Source organism: Ambystoma mexicanum, chromosome 2q (assembly GCF_040938575.1).
Source record: "Ambystoma mexicanum isolate Mex_15411 chromosome 2q, UKY_AmexF1_1, whole genome shotgun sequence".
NCBI classification, from domain to species: Eukaryota; Metazoa; Chordata; class Amphibia; order Caudata; family Ambystomatidae; genus Ambystoma; species Ambystoma mexicanum.
In genome coordinates this window covers 170,845,185-170,869,421 of record NC_090924.1, presented here as the reverse complement: position 1 = coordinate 170,869,421, position 24,237 = coordinate 170,845,185, and the positions used below count along the sequence as shown (strand labels likewise).

Sequence of the window (24,237 nt, the reverse complement as noted above, 5' to 3'; positions counted from 1 at the left end):
GTAGAACTCTAATAGCAAAGAAAGAGGAAAGGACATTGCATTCACAGTTCTTATACCCCTCGCTGGGTGCCGATAGGTGGACAGACAGAGGTCAGGACTACTGAAAGCAGGAGGATCATAGGAGTCGTGGTAGAGAACACTTCTATGAGATTTTACGATATGTGGAACTTGAACTTACTGTTTTTTTCTTTGTTACATCAGAAAATATTAAGTTAAGTGTTAAAATGCTGAGATGGCAGTATTAAAGAAAGATACAACATAATGCCTGCCTCCTTGTCTTTAATAGAATGAAGTCTTCCTGAACTATTAGCGTGGGTAATCTTTATTGTATCCTGTTAACGGTCCTCTAGCTTCCACGAGCTTACCCTGTTTGTTTGAACACAAAAGTAAAAGAGGCCCAGAAGAGACCCACAGCAACACCAGCGGGTCAGATGGAGACGCCAAGGCAAACCGGTGAGTTGGCCTGAAGCAGGTGACCCCTGGGCGCACCGAAGAAGACCTTTGGTGAGAATAATCATTTTGAATAACATCCATTGAACTTAGGTGAATTGGGCGCAACTCTCCAATTGAGGGATTGCAAATAGAGGACCATTGAAACCCGCATTGTCAAAGCCAGACAAGACTGATATACAGACAAATTGGGTGCAACCCGCCTACCCAGGGATACCAATTAGGAGATTATTGTAATCCTCATTGTCAAGAAGTCAGCACAAGAGTGATACAAAGGCAAATTGGGTACAACTCTCCCAGAAAGAGATGTTAAGTGAGAGACCAGCATTGCCAGCAGCCAAGAGGTTGCACAGTCAGAATGCCATGGCTGCAGGAGCAAAGCCCTCCTGGTATGAGAGACCAAGGGGAAGATAACTGTAACCTGCATTACCTAAATTAAAATGACAAGCAAGAGAACCATCATCCTTCTGTGGAATATTAATTTGGGAAGAAATGTAACACATTATGTTAAGAGTCAAAAGACTATCAAGAGAAGAAGTTGTTGGTTCAAATCTCCTCATTTCTGATTCTAGTTTGGCTAGTTTGGGAATAAGCATTAACACAGAGTACAAACTGTAGTAGTAGGGGTTTTATCCTTGCAGGTGAGTGCACCGGCAAAGGGGCCAATTATAGTTAGTCCTGGAAGGCGAGCATACGAGGATGAACAAGATGATTTAAAGTAATATGGTTCAGGTAAAAGGTTGTGGTGGAAAAGAAGTGTTGACTCCATTACCTTGTCTTGATAAACTGTTGCATTTCAGAATGTGATTGTTAAACCATCCTGACTAAAGTGTCTTTCTTTTGAAGAAGATGTATGATGTACTAACAAGTGCTCTGCCTTTTGAGAAAAGAACACTTGCGTTTGATTTGTGAATTCATGTTTGGAGAAGACTTTTGTTTTACCAAGCAACAGGTATTTGGAAGGAAAGACATTTGTTTTTCCAAGCAGGAGGTTGTGGAAACATCAACAATTGCCTTGATTTGTGAACAAGCCCTTGGAAGAGAGATAATCACTTTGCCAAGTGAAAGTATATGGGATGAAAAATACTTTGCATGCTACATTGAATGGAACTTTGTTATTTCACAGAACTTTCTTGTAACTGAACTTTGTTCCAAATATTCCTGAATTGATCAGGGGAAGGGAACCCAACACTGGTAACAAGGATTGCTGGTCACAATTTTTGAGTTCAAATTGATATGTTATTTAGTGGGATTTAAGACAGCCAAACAACTTTTGTATCATTTTATTGTATATGTTAGTATGAAATGTCAGATACATTTTGGACACTAGGTCATTTTCCTTTAGTCTTGGTTTGTTAGGCAAGGATATTATTGTTAGGTTAGGGAAAAATATGCGTTTGTCCCACTCCTTTTTATTTAATAAAAATTGTAACTTGTGAGAAAACTATACCTGGGTGTCTGTCTCACATGTCTGACCCCTCGTAGTCCCTGGTCTCATAGCTGCCGTTTCCAAGATTTCAGCCAGAAGGTAGGTTTGAGTGTGTTTTTGGAACAGATATTGGTTATTTAAAAGCGTTTTTCCAAAAGATTTCACTGAAACAAGGTGCAGTTCCTGTAGCCTTTCAATGCTCACTGTGTTGCCATAGAGTTAAGGGAGAAAGTTTCCAAGGAAATTCGGAAACTACTAGCTCAGGACATAATAGAGGAAGTGGAAGCCTCAGAGTGGGTTTCCCCAGTTGTCATGGTATGTAAGAAAATGGCAGTGTCAGGTTTTGCGTTGACTTGAGAGTTTTGATGTGGTGGTGGGCAAATGTCTGTTGCCTAAGATTGGAGAAATTATAGGAATGATGGCTGGGGCCAAATGTTTGAATGCTTTAGATCTCGCCTCAGCCTACCATCAGATTTGCCTACATCCCTTTTTTAGGGACTTTACGATGTTCATTACAGATGAAGGAACATTTCAGGTACAAGCAGATGCCCTTCAGCTTAGTATTAGCTACAGCGTTTTTTCAACGTATGATGCAAAAATTGCTGGGTGACATTGATAGCATCTGTTTTTTTCAAGATGTCTTGATCACTGGTAGTTCGGAAAAAGAGCATGATGAGAGGTTAACTGGGGTTTTTGAAACATTGAGTGGTGTTGGTTTAACTTTGCAAAAGAGCAAGTGCAAATTCAGGGTGGTTGAAATTTAAACCTATTGCACAAGCTGAATACAACAGGTGTTGCACCAAAAGATAGTTTAGTGTCTGCCATAGTGGGAATACGAGCAACTATGGACAAACAGGGTGCATTGTCATTTTTAGGCTTAAAAGAGTACCATTTAGGCTTAGTAGAGTACCATGTTAAATTTGGGGAAGGCTTTGCAAGGCTGGGAGCTATTTAGCTCCTGCCTCTACCCTAGGAGAGCCTGGCTACCTTGAAACCAACAGCTACCAGGAACTACTTTTGGCTCCCCATTCCAAGTGGTTCATTACAAACATGCATATGCAACATTAACTTTGAGTGTTTGAAAATGTTAATAAAGAAGAACTATGACACATCTAGGACACATTTAAACATGATGGAAAACACATAATAGCCAAAATGTTACTGTGCATCTCATTAGGAAGTTAGATTTGTGGTGCCATCCTCACTTGTTCAGCCCGACCAGTCATTAAGAACAAAATCCTTCACCTTGCTCAATTGATCATCCATACCATCAGCTCCCTTCAACTCATTTTCTGAAATGGAAGGTCCACAGGTCCAAAAATCTCCCCGTCTATTGGCCTCATTACGCGGTAGGAGGTAGCCATGGTGCTATTAGCACCATGACTACCCCTTTACCGCGTACCGGGTCCGGGGTCTCAGAATGGGCACTTACCGGGTCATTCCAACGTTGGAGGACCCGGTAAGTCCCCATTCTGAGAACCATTCCCCATTCCCATTTAAGCCCCCATAGGGCTCAATGGGAATGGGGAAGTAGCTAATAACGGTACCGCAATTAGCTCTGAAGTCCCTTAGCGGGTACCCTCCTTAATACCTGGTCAGACCAGGCGTTAAGGAAGGGACCCGCTAAGGGACCTCGGAATATGGAGGTAAGGGATTACCGGCACCCTTACCGGTGCCGGTAATCCCTTACCTCCTACCGCGTAATGAGGCCCTAGGTCTTCCTCAACGTCTATATCACCATCAACACAACCACTCTTATTTCTGGACAGAAAATCAGAAATTACATTCTTCTTGGCACTTCTATTTTCTACACTAGACTGATGTCCCTGTAATGCGGTTACCCATCTAAAGATCCTTTGAGACGCTCTATCCAAACCCTTTGAGTTGAATATACTGAACACCGGTTTGTGGTCTGTAAAAAGTGTGAAATTCCTAACTGTTACGAAATCCCCTCGCCTCGGTGCCTCCGCCGTATGGCAACGCTGGAGGTTACCATGGAGACGGGGACTCTCGTTCTCACAGTCCCGATTCCGTGGAAGTCATGTGACTTCACTGTCACGTTTACGGCGGGATAGGCTCCGCCCCCCTACACCTAAGAGGTGTTCAAAAGGAGCCCGCGGAGACCAGAACGCTGCTTCTAATTAGCGTTACTTTACCAGACTTACTTACCTTGTGCTGATCAATTGACCTCGGAATTCCTTCACCGACCCTTCTTTGCCTGTTCCTTGGAATTGTCGACTCGGCTTCTTCGACAGTGGTCTCGTCCGTCTGCCGAACCCCTTGCCTCCGGGCACCATCCTACTCTTTCCTTCCGCTGGCTCAGCAGAGTGTTTCCTTACCTCTACAATCCCTTCCAGCCTTGCGCAAGCGGCGCTGTGAACTCCCAGCCGCCCCGACCCTTCCAGCCTTGCACAAGCGGCGCTGTGAACTCTCAGCCGCCCAGAGATCTCTATTCATCACGTTTCATAGCTGCCCACGAAGAACTGCTGCCTTTCATCCCTAAAGTAAGACTGTTCATTCTTTTTCTATCTCCTTTGTCAGTACTGTTGTATATTCGTGGTTTGGACATTTTTCTCAGGATTGAGATTCGAGCTACCGTGCCTGCCCGGCTTTCCTTTGGATCAACTGAACTGGAATACTTCAACATCATAGTGATTACTGTGCACCTGAACGCTATCCTGAACCAGTGCACCATCCCGGACCTAGTTGCGTCCCTCGTGCCGTTCGGTGGTAGTATCCCATACTAATTACCTATTTTTTTATTTTATCCTGACGTTGATTTTTCCTATCTCTAACTCTCTCCCATTAAGGTAAGCTGTCCACTATATTCTGTACATTCTGGGATTCTGTATGGGCATAATTAAGGTTAACCCAACATTTTATTTTTTTTCTTTTCTTAGTAGTTGCCTCTCGACTACTCTTCTTGATACCTTTTACCAAGCCTTATCAAGCCTCCTTTTCAGGTATTGTTCTCTCCTGCAAACACCATACTTGTGTTATGTTACCCAATCATTGCCTTGTAACAGTGTTTCCTTTTTTCCACAGCTTGGTATAGCGGTGTGGGTATCTCCGCTCTTTTGGGTAACCAATTCCTTTGCTTGTATTATTAACTCAAACAACAAAGGGGTGTGTTGCATTAAAGCGCTCCTCAGGTTGAGGAGGTCTGGTTCTGGAGAGTTCAATATCTTGAACATACCAGCTTAGACTGAAGGCTTACCGGAGCTGCTCCCTCTACCCTAGTGTCCAAAGGTCGAGCAACGCCCCGGCCTGTTCAACTAGCGGTGAGTAACACTAACCCATAGAAACTCCTTGAATTTGTTTATGGACCAAGCAGTACATAAGGCTTTGTTCTCTTTGACGGAATATCTTTCCTCCACACCTTTCAGACACCTGGAGGCAAATGCTCTTATTTTCTCACTGCCATGTGAGAAAGAAGCCTTATGTACTGGTACCCCCCCGAACTACCTGAAGCCTAGGTCTCTCACGCTGTCCAGTCGCCTCAGATCTGGCTGTTGTATTACTGTTCTCTAAAACCTAGACCTTCCTCTAATTATCAAGGTGTCTCGAAAACCAGCTATTCGAACTACCTCCTGAGACCGTTTGAAACACAGCCCTCTCTGACTGTTCAGGTCCCAATGGAAGCGTTAAGCACTGTGTGCCAATATTGATCATCAAAATTGGTGAAACCAAGTCCCACCATCCTGCCACCAATACCCCGAGAACCCATCACTCCTTACCTTAACTGAGTCCTAAACCACCTGACAGCCGAACGCCTAGCATTCCCAAAACCCCCTGACAGAGAGCAAGATCATGCAACAATGGACACGGATACATAAAACCAAAAGCACCAAATAGAAGCAGCCTCAAATGCAGGAAACACCCAGACTAACATGGTTATCACCAGAACAATCTATGTAAGAGACAAATCCTTATATCTTACACCATACCTCGCGACAACCATAGAGCCTCAATACCTCAACGACACTGAAATCTCGAGACAAGCAAAAAATCCCCCCAAACACCAGGAAGAAAGACAGGAGCACCCAATAAGAGACTGGGATGACTCCAACCTCCTTACCCCATACATCACAAGAACAGAGGGGCACCATTGATGCCCACAACATACCAGACAAGAAGTCAAAGCCCTGGTAACCAACAACCCAACCATTAACCTAACAGACCGATTCAATGAAGAAGAAGCCGTCGCTGATCTTCAACCAATTGTCATCACTGGAGAAGCGCCACGATTGAACTGCCATGCTATCAATCTAGTGGACCGCTACAATGAAGAAGCAGTCGTTGCTGTTCTACATCCAATCAACATCAATACAGAAGCACCACGACTGAACAACTACAAACCAAAACAAGGAACAACCAATAAACGAAACCACTGTAATTTAATAAAACGCAAGGCCAATGTCGAAACATTCAATCAAAATATACAACCTCCTATCTGACGGAGGTATCGGCATCCTATTTGTAACTGAAACATGGCTAGACGACAACTACAAGATAACCCTCAATAACTACCTGCTTGAAAACTTGAAATGCATCCAAGCAAAACAGAAAAACCAAAAGAGGGGGGCGGTGGGACTGGCAATCATCCACGAGGAACACCTGGCTATCAAACTAGAAGACCCATTAAACATCAATAAATGCGAATCCTTAATACTACGCCTATCAGTAAATCCCAAAACAAACCTGAAATTCATACTGATATACAGACCACCAACATACGATGCAACCTTCGCAGACACCTTTACGGAAGCATTCAGCATCCTAGCCATCAAGCATAATCATAAGATCATCCTCAGAGATTTCAACATCTGGTTCGATGAAGAAACCTCAACCGCACAAAAATCTTTAACCGCCCAACTAGCAGCAATGAATCTACAACAACTAGTCAAAGGAGCAACACACTCTGCAGGCCACACACTTGACGCAATCTTCACCAATAAGGAACTCATTACCATGGCACCCGCAATTCAAATACTCTGGAGCGACCACCTCATCATTCCATTCATAAACACAATGGCCCTCATTACAAGTCAGGCGTTAAGGGTTTAACGGCGCCGTCGGCGCCGTTAACCCTTAACGCCTGATTAAGAGGTCCCGGGTTTTAATGCCTGCTTTTTGCAGGCGTTAAAACCCATGCCGCAAAGTGACCTTGGTGCCAAGTACGGTGCCGCAATTTGCGGCACCGTACTTAGTGCCTTTCCCCATTCCCATTATGCCCTATGGGGCAAAAATGGGAATGTGGAAGGGAAAATGGTGAATGGTGAATTACCGGCCCACTCACCTTGGAATGGGGCGGTAATTCTGCCATCCACCATGCCGGAGTCCGGCATGGACCATGGTGCTAATAGCACCATGGTCCAGCGCCGGACTTGTAATGAGGGCCAATGACCGCTCCAACAAGCAAGCAACAAGACAAACCACCGATCACCATGAAAAGAAATAAATTCCAACCTAACTGAACTTCTGGAACGCCGCAAACCACAAGCAACAATTATGGAAGAAGCTGACATGGACAAAAGAGTAGCCCTACTCCACACCTGGATCGTAACAACCATAGACACCGCCAAAGAAAAACCTTTAACTTCCTGACGAAAAGAACAATGGCAAAATGGTTCACCCCACTACTCAGTGCTATGAAAAGAAAAAAACGAAAACTAGAACTAGAATGGAGGATCAACAACCACACTGCAAATAAACTGAAATGTCTGCAACATATCCGCTCATACAAAAAGGAAATACAAAAAGCGAAGAGGAAACACTACGATAACCGAATCTTCAAAGCACCAAACACCCAAAAAGAACTCTTCAAAATCATAAGAAATAAAAAACCCACCGGGATGCAACAACACGCCAATACCATCGATGAAACTATGCAATGACCTAGCAGACCACTTCAAAAACAAAATCATTACCATCCAACAAACCATACAAAGCAGACCACGCGATCATACTACAGACCCCACCTATCCGCAAGATGAACATCCAAAAAAACTACGAAGCTTCCCCGAAATATCAGTGGAGACTTTTGCCAAACTGGTAAATCAAAGCAACAAATCAGGCTCTCCCGAGGACCCCTGCCCCCCCAGATATATACAAATCAATTCAGGAACTCCCATGGAATACCATAGGAATGTCCTCAACCTTTCCATCTAAACAGGTAAAGTGCAACACTCCTTCAAATCAGCATACATGAGGCCGCTACTCAAAGATACAGCAGGAAACGTTGAGGACCTTTCCAACTACAGACCCTTCTCCAACATACCGTACATAGCCAAACTCCTCGAAACTTACATATACAAAACAACCCAAGAATTCATAGAAGAGCACTGCCTACTAGACCAGGCACAAGTTGGCTTCAGACCAATGAGAGGAATGGAATCAGCTCTCCTCTCAATATGGGACGACCTAAAAGCAAATGCAGATTCAGACAACAGTACTGCCTTGATACTTCGAGACCTATCTGCAGCATTCGACACAGTCAACCACAACATCCTCATAACGAGATTAGAAGGACTGGGAATAACAGACACCGCCCTACTATGGATCAAATCCTTCCTAACAAATAGAACGGAAACCATATGGATGAAACCTTTCAAGTCCAACCCAAGAGACTCCCCATGCGGGGTACCACAAGGATCATCTTTTTCCCCACTATTATTCAACACCTACCTATATTAATGGAAATTATTATTATTATCTCTATTAATCAAAATCATCAAAAGACACGGCCTCACCTGCAACAACTATGCTGACTATACACAAATAATCTTTAAAATACAAGACAACCAAGAAGAAAACACAACACTAGAGAACTGCCTTTGTGATGCATTGAACTGGACAAACTCAAACCACCTCAAAACAAGGATAATGATTGTCACAGAAAATGGAGGAGACAACATCTACATCCCTTGGCCAAGAGAACTTGGTACAACCCCAGCGCCATCGTCGATTGTAAAAAAACCTGGGGGTCCTGATGGACAACAATCTCACTCTAGAGCCACAAGTAAATGCTCTACTGAAGAGATGCTTCTTTCTCCTGCGAGCGGCAAAAAGGATCCTACCGTTCCTGTCATTCGCCAACAAAGCACTTAGCATCATCACTCTCGTCATGTCCAAAGTAGACTACGCCAATAGCCTATACCTGGGTATACCTGGGTATGCCTGAACGACTTCTAAAAAAACTACAACGCATACAAAATGCGGCAGCCAGACTCCTTGTTAAAGTACCTCAAAGAGAACACATCAAACCCACCCTAAAAACACTACATTGGCTACCAATAAAACAACGAATAAAATTCAAATCAATGTGTGTCACGCACAGAGTGATATACAAACAAGGTGCAGAGATAAAGAGATAAATTACGCCTAAATCAGCCAACAAGAACGCTCAGATCAAGCAACAACATCCACCTGGAACTAAAACCCTACAACAAAGGAAACTCGTAGGATACTCATTCTCTCACCAGGCAACGAAAACTTGGAATAACTTACCAAAGACTATACGGAACACAAGAAACCACCTACTATTCAGGAAACTGCTCAAATCCTGGCTCTTCACTGCATAACTAGAAGACCCCTCACAAGAACACACACACAGCTAAAACAATGATGAATTAAGATACCGATCACAATTCCCACCAAGCAATCGAATACAAACAGAATCTAAGGAACACACTCCACAACATACCAAACGACACAATGAGAGATAGCCATGAGAGGAGGACACTAAAGACTGAATACATAGGCAGATCAAGACGGAAGCACTTAGACGATTCATCAATAACATCCTGGCCCTGTAGCACACCCGAAGTTCCAGCAGACCAATTTCACATAGAGAGCAAGGGAAAAGGGGCCTCCCGACCCCCTGCCCCGATACCTAAGGAGGAGAATAGACACACTCAATCACACTATACAAAGTTCATTAGAATACAACCGGGAGAACTCCATGCTAAAACCCACAATAGTCGGCCGGCCAAGAAAGGATAGTAGCAAATAATCCCACCCATAGTAATACAAATTAAATCGAACAAGATATGCCATAACCAGAATTCTCACCTCACTAACCCTACCTTCAAATCTCTGCATACCTAACTCACCCGAAAATTCACACAACCAACTCTCGGCCAGCAAATCGCACACACTTCACCACACCAACAACAAACCAACAACACATAAACAGCACCAACAGCACACAAGGTCTCGACCCAGTCCAATACTTACACCGAAGCTCAGCGCACCGTGTATATCAAATTGAAGCCGCCAACAGCACACCACCTCTCTCACTCTCCTACTCCCTCTTCTCCCGACTAACCCAACCCCGCCTGCCTTCTTCTTTTACAGATCCGCCAGAGCGCCTGGAGACCAACTCTGTTGGTGACGGTGTGCGATATAAATACCTTTAACATTTAACAAGCAGACAAAAAAAACTGTGTGGGGCATTTGCCCACAGATATGGATGTTGCAGTACTTATCACTAACATTCACCTTCCCTAGAAACACTTGTCAGAGGCACTCAAAAGATCAATTTGTCAGTCATTGTTGTGTCTCCTCAGAAAGCAAGGCCACATTGAACCCCGGCAGAGTCAAGAGTTGGCAATGCAAACTATGTAAAATCTTTTCTGTTAAAATGGAATTTGGCTCTCCGATCACCCAACCATCCACCCCCTAGGGCTCTTAAATTCTACTCCAGTAGCCACACTACAATCAAAAGGCTAACTGATGCAAGTAATAAAATTCACAGCAACACAGTGAGCAGGAGTAGTTTCACATCAATTTAAATAACACTGTTCATATTTCACAACTAAATAGTATGGATTCCACAGACTTCATGAAGATCAGTGAAAGGCGGCCATGCCAGAAACCAAAACCAAAAAAGTGATGGGTGGAAAGTTTAAAATCAATCTGAACCACTGCCATTGCTCTGGGCAACCATCCACACCACTGTTTTTAGCCTGTCTGTGCTATTGCAAAAGGGGTCCACCTATATGCAAATCTATCCGGTACTGCCACCAATGGTAGCAGCCCTGCCCGAACTGCCAGCCCAGGTCCCCTCTGCACAGAAACACAAGCAACCCCAGACATGTTTCAGCCTTGTTGGGCCCCCTCAGTGAGGTGCAGTTTGGTTCACTATGGTGCAGCTAGCAAGGGACCCACGTCTGGGCATACGCTCTCTCACATAGAGAAACTAAAACCAAAAAAGTGATGGGTGGAAGGTTTCGAATTGATCTGAACCATTGGCATTGCACTCTGGGCAACCATCCACGCCACCGTTTTTAGCCCGTCTGTGCCATTGCAAAAGGGGTCCACCCATATGCTAATCAGTCGGGCACTGCCACCAAGCCCGATTTCCATATGGTCTTTTCCCTTTTGTAATGGCTTGGCAGACGGAAAACAGTGGTCTGGAGGGTTGCCCATAGCAATGCCAGAGGTTAAGATTCATTCTAAACCTTCCAACCATGACCTTGTTTTCCCATGCCTGAATCCAAACACATACATGCAGGATGTACAAATATCTCAGACAATCTGCATATATGTGAGTACCCTTAATTTACAGAAGTAAATGTTTTGACATCTGCAACCATTTCTGGACAATCCTTATGAACAGCAGCAGCTGTCCCACCAATACACTCTTTCACTATATGAAATGTGACAGTTTGGCCCTTGTGGAAAACATTGTTCCTTGCCCCTTAACCACTGTTAGCAAACAATGGCATAACCTTCCAAACCATCAGAGCGTACAGATCATCCACTTTGGTGGGACCCAAACTGATGGATGTGGCTCCTGTAGTGGTGATCACTTTTATCTGCCACAGAGGCATCATGTTTGCTACAACTGCATCTTTTAAGTACTCTTAATTGTGCAACGTTAACCCACCTTGTGACTAATTGAAAGTTGGAAAGATGATTATTTGCTCTACATGAAAGCTTTAACTAGCCATTTGGCTGGGCTCTTGTGCCCATGATCTTGCAAATGTTTTGGATATGTCACAGATGGTCCAGAAAACACTGAGTGTCCAGGACGGTTCAAGGGTTTTTATTAAATTCTCTGTGGGGCCTATTTCCGTCCCTTTCTCGCTCGCCTTCCCATGCACCTCCTCCCTATGCGTTGCCCCTGGTTAGTTCTACTGAATGTTGACCAATACCTTATGCTAATGGTGTTTGCCTTTAATGCAGGCTCACCAACTCCTTCAGGGACTTCTAAACTTTCCTACTCTCACCAGATGTTCGTGTTCTAATGGAAAAGTTAGGAATTGTAAGATTTACCCGATTCCAATCACATGAAACTTAACCTCTTCCTTCTACTCTGCCTACTCCAGTCTCCTCAACACCAACTTCTTGTCCCTCTGATGTTGCGCTCCTCCTCTCTCCTGCCCCAAACCTTTAATATTTCCCGTTTCCCCCTCCTGCCCTACAACCACCACCATTACTACTACACCTCCTTCCTCCCACACTGATACTGTTCCTCCCACCCTAATACTCCCCTGTTATTACTACTCCCCTCCTCCTACTAACACTCCTCCTCTGACTACTACCTCTCAGTCACCCTTCTTGCCCCAGTACCCGTCTTCCCACATTCACACCTTGCATGGTCTTCTCTACACAAACCTCAGACAGGCACACTCACACTACAGAGCCACCATCACTCCTAAAACAATGCCTCAGCTGCTCCAAAACTTCTCCACAATCCGTAAATCCCTCCTTCCTCCTGCTAGTCTCTTGGTCACCTCCCTCCTCCTCTGACCTCCCCCGATGCACCCACACTTCCAGTTTCCTGTCCGCTACTTATATATCCCTCCCTAGATGAGGGTTGGTCAACTGTCCCTAACCAATCCCCTTGCTTTCTTCCCCTCCCTGGGCGTGTATATGCGGAACAATGCTTAAAAGTGGGTCTTAGTCCCACTACTTTCTCTGTGCGGGCTTGTGGGGTGGGGAAATCTGGCAGTGATGGAAAAACAAGTTCAACTTTCGTTTCTGTGGTCGTGTTGGTGGAGACCCCTATAGTAACTTCCCCTCAGGTTCATGGTGGTCAAGTGTTTTTTTCTTATATTCTGGGACTACCAGCTAAGCTCTGCTAGTCCAGTTTGTAGTGCAGCCACTTGGGTAGCTGCACAGCTTCTCTGTGCTTCTGGACACTGTCTCGCTCTCCAACTAAGTGCTCTGCTGTGGTGATCGGGTCGCTGCAACATTGGAGCTTCCTTTGTGCAGGTAGCTGCTTCTGTTTTTCCTACCTTTTCTTCTCACGCCTTGGTGATCCCTGGATTCTTTTCTTTCCAGGGCCGCGGGGGGGGGGGGGCTATCAAACAGAAATAGAACATTGGCAAGCTTATGCATTCAGAGGCAAGGCTGGTGTCATGGCGCTACTTAGAAACAAATTGGCACAAAGGAGGTGGGAGGGCAGGAATTGCAGTACTCTCTGCTGCCACCAGCCACTTCAGGGGTAGGAATGGCTCTGTTATAAACCCTTGTAGGCCACCCAAACCTGGCTGAGAGGGATTCCTGACCCCCTTTTCAAGAGAACATTTTTGGCCTTCTCACCTACATCAGGGAACTGGATGTCTCCTGCCATATTTATTCTCTAGATGGTGTTCTTATACGATTACTCGCTGTACTAAAACCAACCCGACTGGTTTCATATCCCACATTTCTGGGGATGCTCCCGTTTTGTTTGGTACGCCGTCTTAAAATAAATCTGAAAAATGACTCGGCCTGACAAACCAGTGGGAGCATCCCATATGGTGATGGGGATGAGAGAGGTTTTTAAAGCTGTTTCAGCTCCCAAACTATCACAACTATCACAATGTATATGATGTCTATTGAAGCAACCCTGGAGCAGATAGCATTGTTGTTAGCTCGCTCTGAAAGGGGCCTGGCCTCCAAAGTTTTTATCTTAAGTTGTTAGTGGTAGGGTAATTCTCAAAATGATCGACCAGTTAAGAGGCTCCACTTTAAATTGATAGGGAGATAGCTTTGTTGAAACCGAGCTATGACCAAGCATAAATCTTTGTGATAGTTTTGACATAGTAACTAGCAATGTGAGTTCCTATTCTATCTAGGAGTTCCAACAGGGCCATCTTAAGCACTTTTGGGGCCACGGGCACGGACATCTTTGGGGCCCCCCTCCACCAAACTAAAGGAATTAAGTGATCAAGAATATCTGCCCCACGCCCCCCAGCCCCAATCACAATCCATAGGTAGATATGCTGCCTCACAGCATTAAAAATAAGAATGTCTGCACCCTTTAAATCCCCTTACCCTCTTCATTCTTGCTCTAATCAGACTGATAAACAAGTACCATTTGAAGGCCAACATTATCAGTCTATGAAGAGGTTACTTCTGTTCTAGCATAGATAGAGGAGAATTTTTATCAATAGAATCCTGGAAGGTATGCGGCCTGTAGTATTAATGCAGGATTTTATGTAAAAGGTACATGTAACCCAGAATAGACAGAGAACTCACATTTGCTGCCTCACAGAATGCAAACGTGTTCAAGCAAAAATAGAGGAGTCCAATTGGAAGGAAGGAGAAATCTTCACATACCACAGCATGGATAGTGGATGACAATTACAAGCTACCAGGAAGGTGTCCGTATGCAGACAGACTGAGATTATAAGTGGGAGATGGTTTTCAAATGGTGTTGCCATTAGAGATCAAAAGAATAAAGTGCCTGTGGTGTGGAATATATCAATGCTCACTATTATAGTGGAAGCAACACTATAGCCTGTGAAACCATGAGTGAGGCTGTTTTGAAGATCATACCCTAGGAAAGAAAATCTCTCTGAAGGGCTGACCATTTTGAAAGTTTTAGGGACTGGCAATTTCAAGAGGCTAGGCAATACAAGATTAAATTAGGTGCCCAGCATTACACAAGCATTAGCATTAGTTATACTGCTAGAAGCCCGAGTCTCTTTACCTTTGACACTGCATCTGGCCCACGGTGATTAGTGTCAAATGCTGTCAGCCTCAAACATCTCCTGCCCACCGCCCTGGTCCCTCAGACTGCATCCCACCCATAGTATCTCTCTATTTGCTAGACTCTTTGCACTACTGTCTTATCTTCTCCTGGCTGTGCCACCAGGCACCTCCAGTGCACCTGCACTCTCCTGGCCCACTACCGAGACGCTCCACTCCTATTATCCACCAGCCCTACCTACCATGGCTGGCCCTAACCCTTACATAAACGACCCAGCACTTTGGATCCTCCACTTTGCCTCCAAACCTACACCAAACCGTCCTTGCAGTACTAGCTGCAGAAACTCTAGACTCGGCTCCAGAAGCCTTGTTCTGCGTATTGCCAGTGCTGTCTCATCACCGACTCACCCCATCACCACCCATGCCCGTAACTGGAGACTAGCCACTAGGCGTCACCTTCCACCATCCCATACCTTCGCTCATCTGAACAGCTCACCCACCACACTCCAATCTAACACAAATGCCCATCTAACACATCCAACACAGTCCACCCTCATTGATACCATCAGGAACACCTATCCTAGCATAGGCAAATTGAGACATGGCCGTCTCAGATCCAGGTCACACACCACCTCAACTTCATCTAACACACGCACTAGCAAAAGCATAACTAATCCCAAACCATCCACCCATTTTACACACACTACTTCATCCCCACACCAATCCGCTCCCCTCCCTAACGCCCCCTCCCCCTAAACTCCCAACAGAAAAACACACCAATCTACCACGAAAACTATCAAAGGCGCACTTATCAATGCCAGATCATTAGTCGTCCATGCCCTAGATATAGCCGACATCATCTCTCTCAACAAACTCGACTTCTAACCATTACGGAAACTTGGCTCCACGCAGCTTCAGGCCCCAGCTTAGCGCTAGCTATACCTAATGACTACACCATCTACCGCACAGACAGACAATCAAAGGCGGCGGTGTAGCCATTATTGCTAGAAGTTCCTTTAATATCAGACTCATACAAAATCAATCATTCCCATCTGCTGAACTACTCACAATCAAACTATCCGCATCCAACACAAGCACAATTACCACCCACCTCATCTACAGACCGCCAGGCCCCATATCCTCGTTCAACGACGAGATTGCTCTCCTGCTGTCCAACAACACTAAACCCAACTCTCAGACACTTATCCTTCGTGACTTCAACCTGGGGTATAACGACAAAAAAGTTGATAAAGCAAGCAGAGTCACCAATACCATATCAGAATTAGGTTTCACTCACCACTTATCGCAACCCACCCAAACCAAAGGCCGTATCCTCGACTGGATAGCAGACCTTAACTGCAACACCACCATCCTCGCCAACTCACCTTGTGCCTGGACTGACCACCACCATCAACAAAGACAAACAAACACCTGTAACCCTACCCAACGCTCCTCCAACTCTCACAAGAAATAGCAAAAACATCACAGTTGAAAAACTCATCCCTCTGCTCCACCCATCATTGACTTTACACCCACCATTACCAACCCAACTGAATTAGTAGACCTCTACAACACCACCATTCTCAAGGCCATAAACACAGTAGCATCACTTAAATTGCGGAAAGCCAAACGACGCACACACCTTAACTCATGGTTCACTCCTGAAATAAAAACTCTCCTGCAAAAATAAAAGACAAGCCGAATCAACTTGGAAGCAGTCCCCATCCGCCAACAACAAAACAGCCAACTCAATAGCCTCCATCAAATACAAGTGAGCAATCATCCAAACAAAAAAAAAACATGTACAATGAGAGAATCTGCAATGCCAAATCCAACACCAAAGAGCTCTTCAACATCCTGAGAGACCTAGAGTCTCCATCCCCTATACCAGACACATGTACCAAACACATCGCCTGGTGTACCAAAATACAAGAGGCCCTCCTTGGCAAAATTGCTATTCTACAAGCCAAAATCGAGTCTAAGAAAGAAAGCCTCACCTTCACTGACAATCCCATCTCTCACACCCACACCTCACAATAGGATAACAACAACCTATTCAAATTTTCCACCATCACTACAAAAGAGGTTGAAGACATAATCAACTCTTTAAAATCTTTGAAATGCAGAGGTGACATCTGCCCTGCCCCAGTTATCAAAGACGCGGACAATCGCCTTGCACCCTTCATCACCTCCTTAATAAATTCATCCTTCGAATCCAGCATAGTCCCCAATGACCTAAAGGACTCCTGGGTTTTACCGCTACCTAAGAAACCATCTCTAGACCCCAGTGTCCCCACGAACTATAGCCCTATCACCACCGTGCCCTTCCTCCTTAAGATCCTCGACAGAGCAGCCTATTTGCAGATCCAGAACCACCTAGAGAAAAACAACCTGCTAGGGCTAAGACAATCGGGCTGCCGCCCCATACACGGCACAGAGACAGCCTTGATCGACCTCAAGTCACTTATAGACAATCTCAAAGACAATGGCAAACTAGCCCTCCTTCTCCTCCTCGACTTATCGGCCGCCTTTGACTTGGTAAATCATGACATTCTTTGTAATCACCTAGCCTCAGCAGCTAACTTCTCCGACAAAGCCAACGCCTGGATTCAATCCTTGCTGAATAACAGATCGATGAGGGTCTTTGCTCCCACAGCCTCTGCCGCACCAGCCCCCATTACTTGTGGAGTCCCCCAGGGCTGCTGCTTTTCCCCCACACTATACAATGTATTCACAAAACCTCTCTTCGACATACTAGACCACCTGGGTGTCATCTACACGAATTACGCAAATACTCATCCCACTAACAGGCGACTATTCCACCGACAACACAGTACTTAACAATATTTACTCATCATCCAAGAATGGATGGCCAAACACGGACTCTGCCTTAACGACAAGACTGAGCTCCTTCTCCTAGGCTCCCAAGCCAGTCTTAACAAACTCGACAAACTTTATCAGACATTCACCATTGACGGCAACAACATATCTGTCTCCAACAGCGTAAAAACCCTTGGTACATACCTTGACTCTTCCCTCACACTGACAAGACAGATCAACACTATCTCATCCTAAACTGCTTACACATGCAAGCTTATCAATGCCAGCAGACCCTACCTCTCTACCTCCAACTGCACCACCCTAGCCAGAGCATTAGTACTCTCCAAAGTTGACTATTGCAATACTCTTTACCTGCGCACCCGCCAAAAGAACATCAACAAGCTGCAAATTATACAAAATAACGCACTAAGAGCAGCCATGAACATTCCCAAACACGAGCACATCTCTGCCACCAGACGCGACTGTCATTGGCTTTCTATACCTCAGAGAATCGAATATAAAACACTCTCTTACACACAAATGCTTATCCAACCAAGCACCCAGATACCTCTCAGACAACCTCACGCTCCATACACCATCCCGCCTAACCAGATAAGCCCGAATCCACTGCTTAAATATCCCTAGATATAAGCTCCAAAAAGCAGGCGGCACAAGCTTCCCAGTGCTTGCTGCAAAACTCTGGAACTCACTACCAACCGACCTGAGAGTCGAACCTTCTTTCCATCGCTTTAGACACAGCGCAAAAACTTGTTTCCTGGCCAAAGAAGCTTAAATCCCAGACTTATGACAATTCATTTGTATATACCGTATATCCTGCTCATTCTCAAATCGCACAAACATGTCGCTATCTGTATACTGTTTAATAACTGAGCCACAATGTATATTTGAGCTACAATGTGCATATTATCAGCAACTGTTTTTTTACAATATGTATTTTATCAGCAAACTGATTTCACAATGTTCGCACCGTATGTAATGTCTACATACTCATGCAATGCTTACCTATTCTTACCAAGACTGTAACATCAGAATAACACTTTTTCACTACTATGTAATCATGTCAAGCGCCTGGATGCCCCAGGGTCTAGCGGTGCGCTATATAAATAATAACCTAAACTAAACAAACTGGTCAAGGGGGGTGTATCTGAGATGTGTGCCAACTCTGCAATTTCTGCATTTGAACACTTTCATTACCAGTTCTTACCATGAACTAAAATAATCTCATTTTATAAAACTGATTTGGAAAGTACACAAATCACATTACCAAACATGACAAAATATTATAGAAGGGTGTAACGCAGAAAGATTCTAGCTGCATTCTCTCAATCATCAAGCAACGTATACAAGTACCAGAATACCAATCAGTTGATTTAACAGATTTAATCTGGGTCGGTCTTTTGTATTTTAAAGCTTTACATACTTCCAAAACACTGACTTGTCAAATTGTCATTTATAAACGTGCAGAAAAGCCTTTGACTTTTACGAAAATGCAAAGTGTTTTTTGTGTCAAACGAGCAGACTTTAAAATATGCTTGCCCAAGTCCTTCACCATCTGGTCTGCTCCCTTCTGTCTACCACCCTTCCACTCAAATGGCCTACATAAGAAGAAAGATCAAGTAATGGGCTAAACGATGCCAGCATGCGAGAAGGCAAACTTCACAGAAGACAGTACAATAATGTACTAGATCTAAGATGATTGATCAGGATCACTGTATTGTCTGCTGGTGGCAAAGCCAGGATACAAGCATGAATGCTTTGGTTCCAAATTCTGATACTTATTCATCTCTTGGAGTAATAGTTTATGCTCATTGTTGGAGGTGACTGCCTAGGTTTTACAACACCCCATCTGAACAAACTAATTTCTAGAGCTTCACTATAAGGATGACATGTTCGTTTTTATAGCAACCCCTATCTAGTGCAGGTATAATCGCACTGGTTGTGCTGCAAGACCAAGTACACATGCAGGCAGGTTTATAAACTTCAGACATAGGAAAGGCTCAGCCAGCCTTGCAGAAATGTGCTAGTCTAATCTTGCATAGGAACACATATCACTGCAATGAGTGCTTAACACACTGAGCTAACTTCTGAACCACTGTGGCACTCAATTTACCAGTATGCATTTCAAATTTGGCTTTTGCACGTGATCAACATAATTCCCACAGGAAGGAAAGAATGCTATAGGAGTTGTGCCGCAAGGAACACACAAACTATATATACCACAGTGAACACCGAAAGCATTAGATTATGAATTGATCGAGGCAGAATGTACTTGACAAAACAGGCAGGCAATAGGTTTAGAGCCTCAGCACCATGCAATACAATATCCTGGTGTGTGCTATTTAAGTCTGGCGAACAAAGGAATCTTACTTCTTTAGACCAGGCAGCCTTGTGGGGCCCCCCTCCAAGGTGGGGGCCCTCAAGTGCCCCTTTTGCCCTCCCATAAAAACGTCTCTGAGTTCCGAGTCTATTTAAGACACAGGAAAGTATTAGCCCTGCCTGCATGAACAAATGTGCTAAGATCTATATTCCTGCAATCTTTCTTGGATCTAGTGGTGCATTGGAAATGTGTTCCCTGCCCGTTGCTGATTTGGTCTCTCATAGGATCAAGCCAGAAGCATTTTCTGCTGAGAACAAATCAGCTCAAGATTGAGGATGGCATCGACCAGCATTACGTGGACAGAATTGTGTGTGTGAATCAAAGAAGACTGAGAGCAAGGGAACAGGGCATGAAGTCATAGGGATGACCTTGTAGCAATAGGGCAGTTGGCACAAGTTTTATAAATTCAGCTACAAAAAAATCCGATACGATACTGGGATTTGTAATATGTTATATTCCAATGTGTTGCTGTTAGTTGAAGGACAGGGCAGGGGCACATTCTTTCCCTTGGAAAAAATAATGTTATGATTTCTTTTCTTGCATCAGGGTCATTTCAAAGGTCTTAACATTAGATGGCAAACTCTGAGAGAAAAGTAGCATGTTTCTCTTTAAATAAAAAAACGAATAGGATTACGGTTGTGATACAAAGAGCGAGAATCCTAGCTGTGATTAAAGTGAAGTGTAATTGAATGATTGTGGATTGCATTAAGACAGAGAAACTTTCTGCAATGTTTCAATGGAAAAACATTAGCTCTCGATAGGAACATAGTTTTCTGTTATGGGCAATAATTTTAGACTTTGGACATATTCAGACTCAATACATAGATACAGTCACTTTCTGAAACGTGATCGAAATTATATTGTTTGACCATCGTCACATAGCTCAGAGGTGATGTACCCACTGCAAATACACAAATTGCTGGGATCGCATTTCAATAAAGGAGCGAAGAAATAAATACATATTTTACCATGAGCCCTTAGGTCCCATATAGACAAAACGATAATCGTCCACAGCGATGGCGTCCCAATACTCATTCAGCCAATCAGAGGTGAAGAAGACTGGTGTCTTGTAATCGTCCTGCTCCGGGAATTCTCTGTGTGGCCATGTTAGCAGAAAACAAAAGTATTATATACTGCTATTTATATATGCTTTTCTAAGTATGTTATTTAAGTATTCCTTAAGAAAATATCTGTAGAACAGACACAGAATAAAGACCATGGCGCCAATCACAATTCAGCAAGGCACCAAAATCACACACTTATGCACGTTAAAGAGCTAGCCAAACCTGTTCAAAATATAGAAAAGTAAGCCACTGAGGCATCAATGACAAGCCATCTAAAACATAGGTATGTGCACAGAACTGTAACATTTGAAAGAAAGATCTGCTGTATTACAATGTGCAATTGATGGTAAAACAGGGGAGAGACAAATTAGGTTCTCTAATGTTACCAAGCGATGGAACAGGCCAACAGACCTTGGTGATTCTGCAATGTGAAACAACGCAAAACCAATCAGGCTAAAATGTACTTAAGTAGTGTTAAAAACAAGAAACGATGTATGTGTTGCAGTACTACAGTGTGAAAGGGTTGATGTGCTTTGCACTTTTTCCCAAAAGGTGTGAGAAGAACCTCACCCTTGAGAAAGAACAAGGCCACATAACTGGTTCTCTGCTCTTCTATATCCCTGTTTCTTTCATCTTGACCAGCCTGAATGTATTGTACATTTCATATATGCATAATCACTTTATATGGTAAAATTCTCATATGCTGGCATTTCAATTGCTTCAATGAGTACTATGAATTATGCTGTTTGTGCTGAATAATGTGAGGCAATTTCTATTGTATGGTTATCTGAACTCCTTTCTCCTGGTGCCACATATATTTCACTACTGCTGCGCCCATGTGCCTTTGTACACTTTTCCTTGTCTATACCCAATGTCCCACCTCCATATAGTGCTTTTCCAGTATCAAGGGTGTCTTCATCAATCCTGCTGAATTTGTCTGGCTTTCCCCCATATACTACACAATCATAACCTTTGTCGTCAGGTCCTATTGGCTTTACGGTGAGTGTGGATTTACGGTGAGTGTGGATTTGTCTCTCTTGAGGTTGGAAAATACTTCATGCTTAATGTACAAAATGAGTGGACATTCCATGATAATAGTGGCATATTTCTGTACTGTAAATGTTGTTGATGCTACTGTTTGCTCACTTATGAGGTGTTCTTGCACTAGAAGGGCACTATAAACAGACATTTATGTTTCTGTGATGATCTTTGTGTCAGTTCTGCTGTAATTATTTGGCCATTTGTGTGTAAAGGTAGGAGATATTGCTTTTTATAAACTGGTGTTGCTAATTCAGGTGTACTGCTGACTGCCATTTTGAAATCTTCAAGGCTTTCTACCATTTCCTCTGTCCATACAATTGTATCCTTAATTTTCTACGTTTCCTTATGTGTCTGCAATAGGTATCTAACACGTGTCAAAAAATGGAACCCCCCTGTGTGGCAATTATTCCATTCTCCTATGCATTGCTGTATCTCCCCCATTGTGTTGTACTTTGGTGTGTTTTCTCATTGATGAGGCTCTGTCTGTGCTTCTCTTTCTTCCTGTTGCATATATCATAAGACCTATGCATACCATTTTTTCTGGCAATATTGTAACTCGTCTCTGTCCACCTTGTATCCTTGGTCTGCTACTATTGTCAGGAGTTGTATTGTGTCCTTTCTACAGTGTCCTTCTGTGGCGCTGCGCTGTATGCTAATGAGTCATCTACATACTGTAATAATGTACTGTCCATGCTGATAATCCCCAGTCCATCTGGATGACCCTCTTGAGGATGCTAGGGGATTCACAATACATCTGGGGTAACCTAGTGTGTTGGAATTTCTTTTCTACAATAGGAAAATGCTGTCAAGCATTCAAATTCTGTATGTAATGGTATGGTGATAAGTGCGTTATTGAGGTTTAATACAGGAAAGTAGACTGCATTTACAGGTATGTTTGAATAGTATTGCTGCAGCGTTTTGCACCAATGTATATTTGGCTTCCACTACATCGTTTAAGGGTAGAGATTCAAAATGAATCTCCTTGATCCCTCCTTTGATGCTTCAATGGTATATAAGACACTCCACAGCCATCCCGTCAAGAAAGTATTGCAGCAACTAACCACCGGTTAGTGATAGTTTAAACCAAACTAGATTTGCCACAACCAGGATTTTCACCCCACTGGCTCTGCTTTCAGATCTCTTTGTGCCTAACTCACCCGAAGATTCACGCGCCGACCTCTCGCCCGGCAGTCCGCGTGCTTTTCGCCACACCGCATCAACAATAAACTAACAATGCTTGGACTGCGCCAACAGCGCACGTGGTCGCGCCGCGGTCTGGTGCTAACACCGGGCATTGCGCACGGTGTGTGCCGGGCTGGGGCCCGGCGGCGGTTCGTTTCCGTTCGTGTTTTTTTTTTTTTTTTTTTTTTCTCTCCTCTCTCTCTCTCCTCTCTCTCTCTCCTCTCTCTCTCTCCTCTCTCTCTCTCCCCTCTCTCCCCCCCCCCCCCCCCACTGGCCGACCCCCTGACCCCCTGCTTGCTTGTGGAGCCGCCGGAGCACCTGGGGACCGGCTCCGTTGGTGGGGGTGCGCGATATGGTTGCCTTTTACATTTAACATGTAATTGTCAATGTTAGCATGCTGCCGCACTTATATCGAATTGTGAAGATTACTAGGTGCAGCACTTGGCTGGAGTTAGGGATGTTGGCATGTCCCGCATTTGGATGGAGTTCTGGAGTTCTGGGCGTTGGCCTGAGTCGCTTCTTGATGGGATCGTGGGGGTTGGAGGGTGCCACACTTAGGCAGAGTTGTGAATGTTAGCATGTTAAATATCATATAACTCACTAACCAAAAAAGCTCAACATCTCTGCATACTTATCTCACTCAAAAAACTCACACAACCATCTCTCGCACAACAACCCGCACGCACTTCACAACACTGCAACAACACATAAGCCGTACCAAAAGCACACGAGGACCGACAACGAACCGATACTCGCACCAAAGCTCAGCACCCAGTGTATACCGAGTTGAAGCTGCCAACATAACACTACTCCTCTCACTATCCTACTTCCTCTTCACCTTACTAACCCACCCCACCTTCTCGTTTACAGATCCGCCAGTGCACCTGGGGACCAACTCCGTTGGTGACAGTGTGCAGTACAAATAC

At 44.2% G+C, this 24,237-nt stretch overlaps 1 protein-coding gene across 1 annotated transcript in view; it reads right to left on the bottom strand.

Annotated features, from left to right (window-relative positions):
* Positions 1-24,237, bottom strand: part of JMJD4 (jumonji domain containing 4) — a 391,572-nt gene that overhangs the window by 223,101 nt on the left and 144,234 nt on the right. Inside the window, exon 3 of the mRNA XM_069647083.1 lies at positions 20,993-21,118. Coding sequence (XP_069503184.1) covers positions 20,993-21,118 — 126 coding nt within the window. The remainder of the gene's footprint in view (positions 1-20,992; positions 21,119-24,237) is intronic.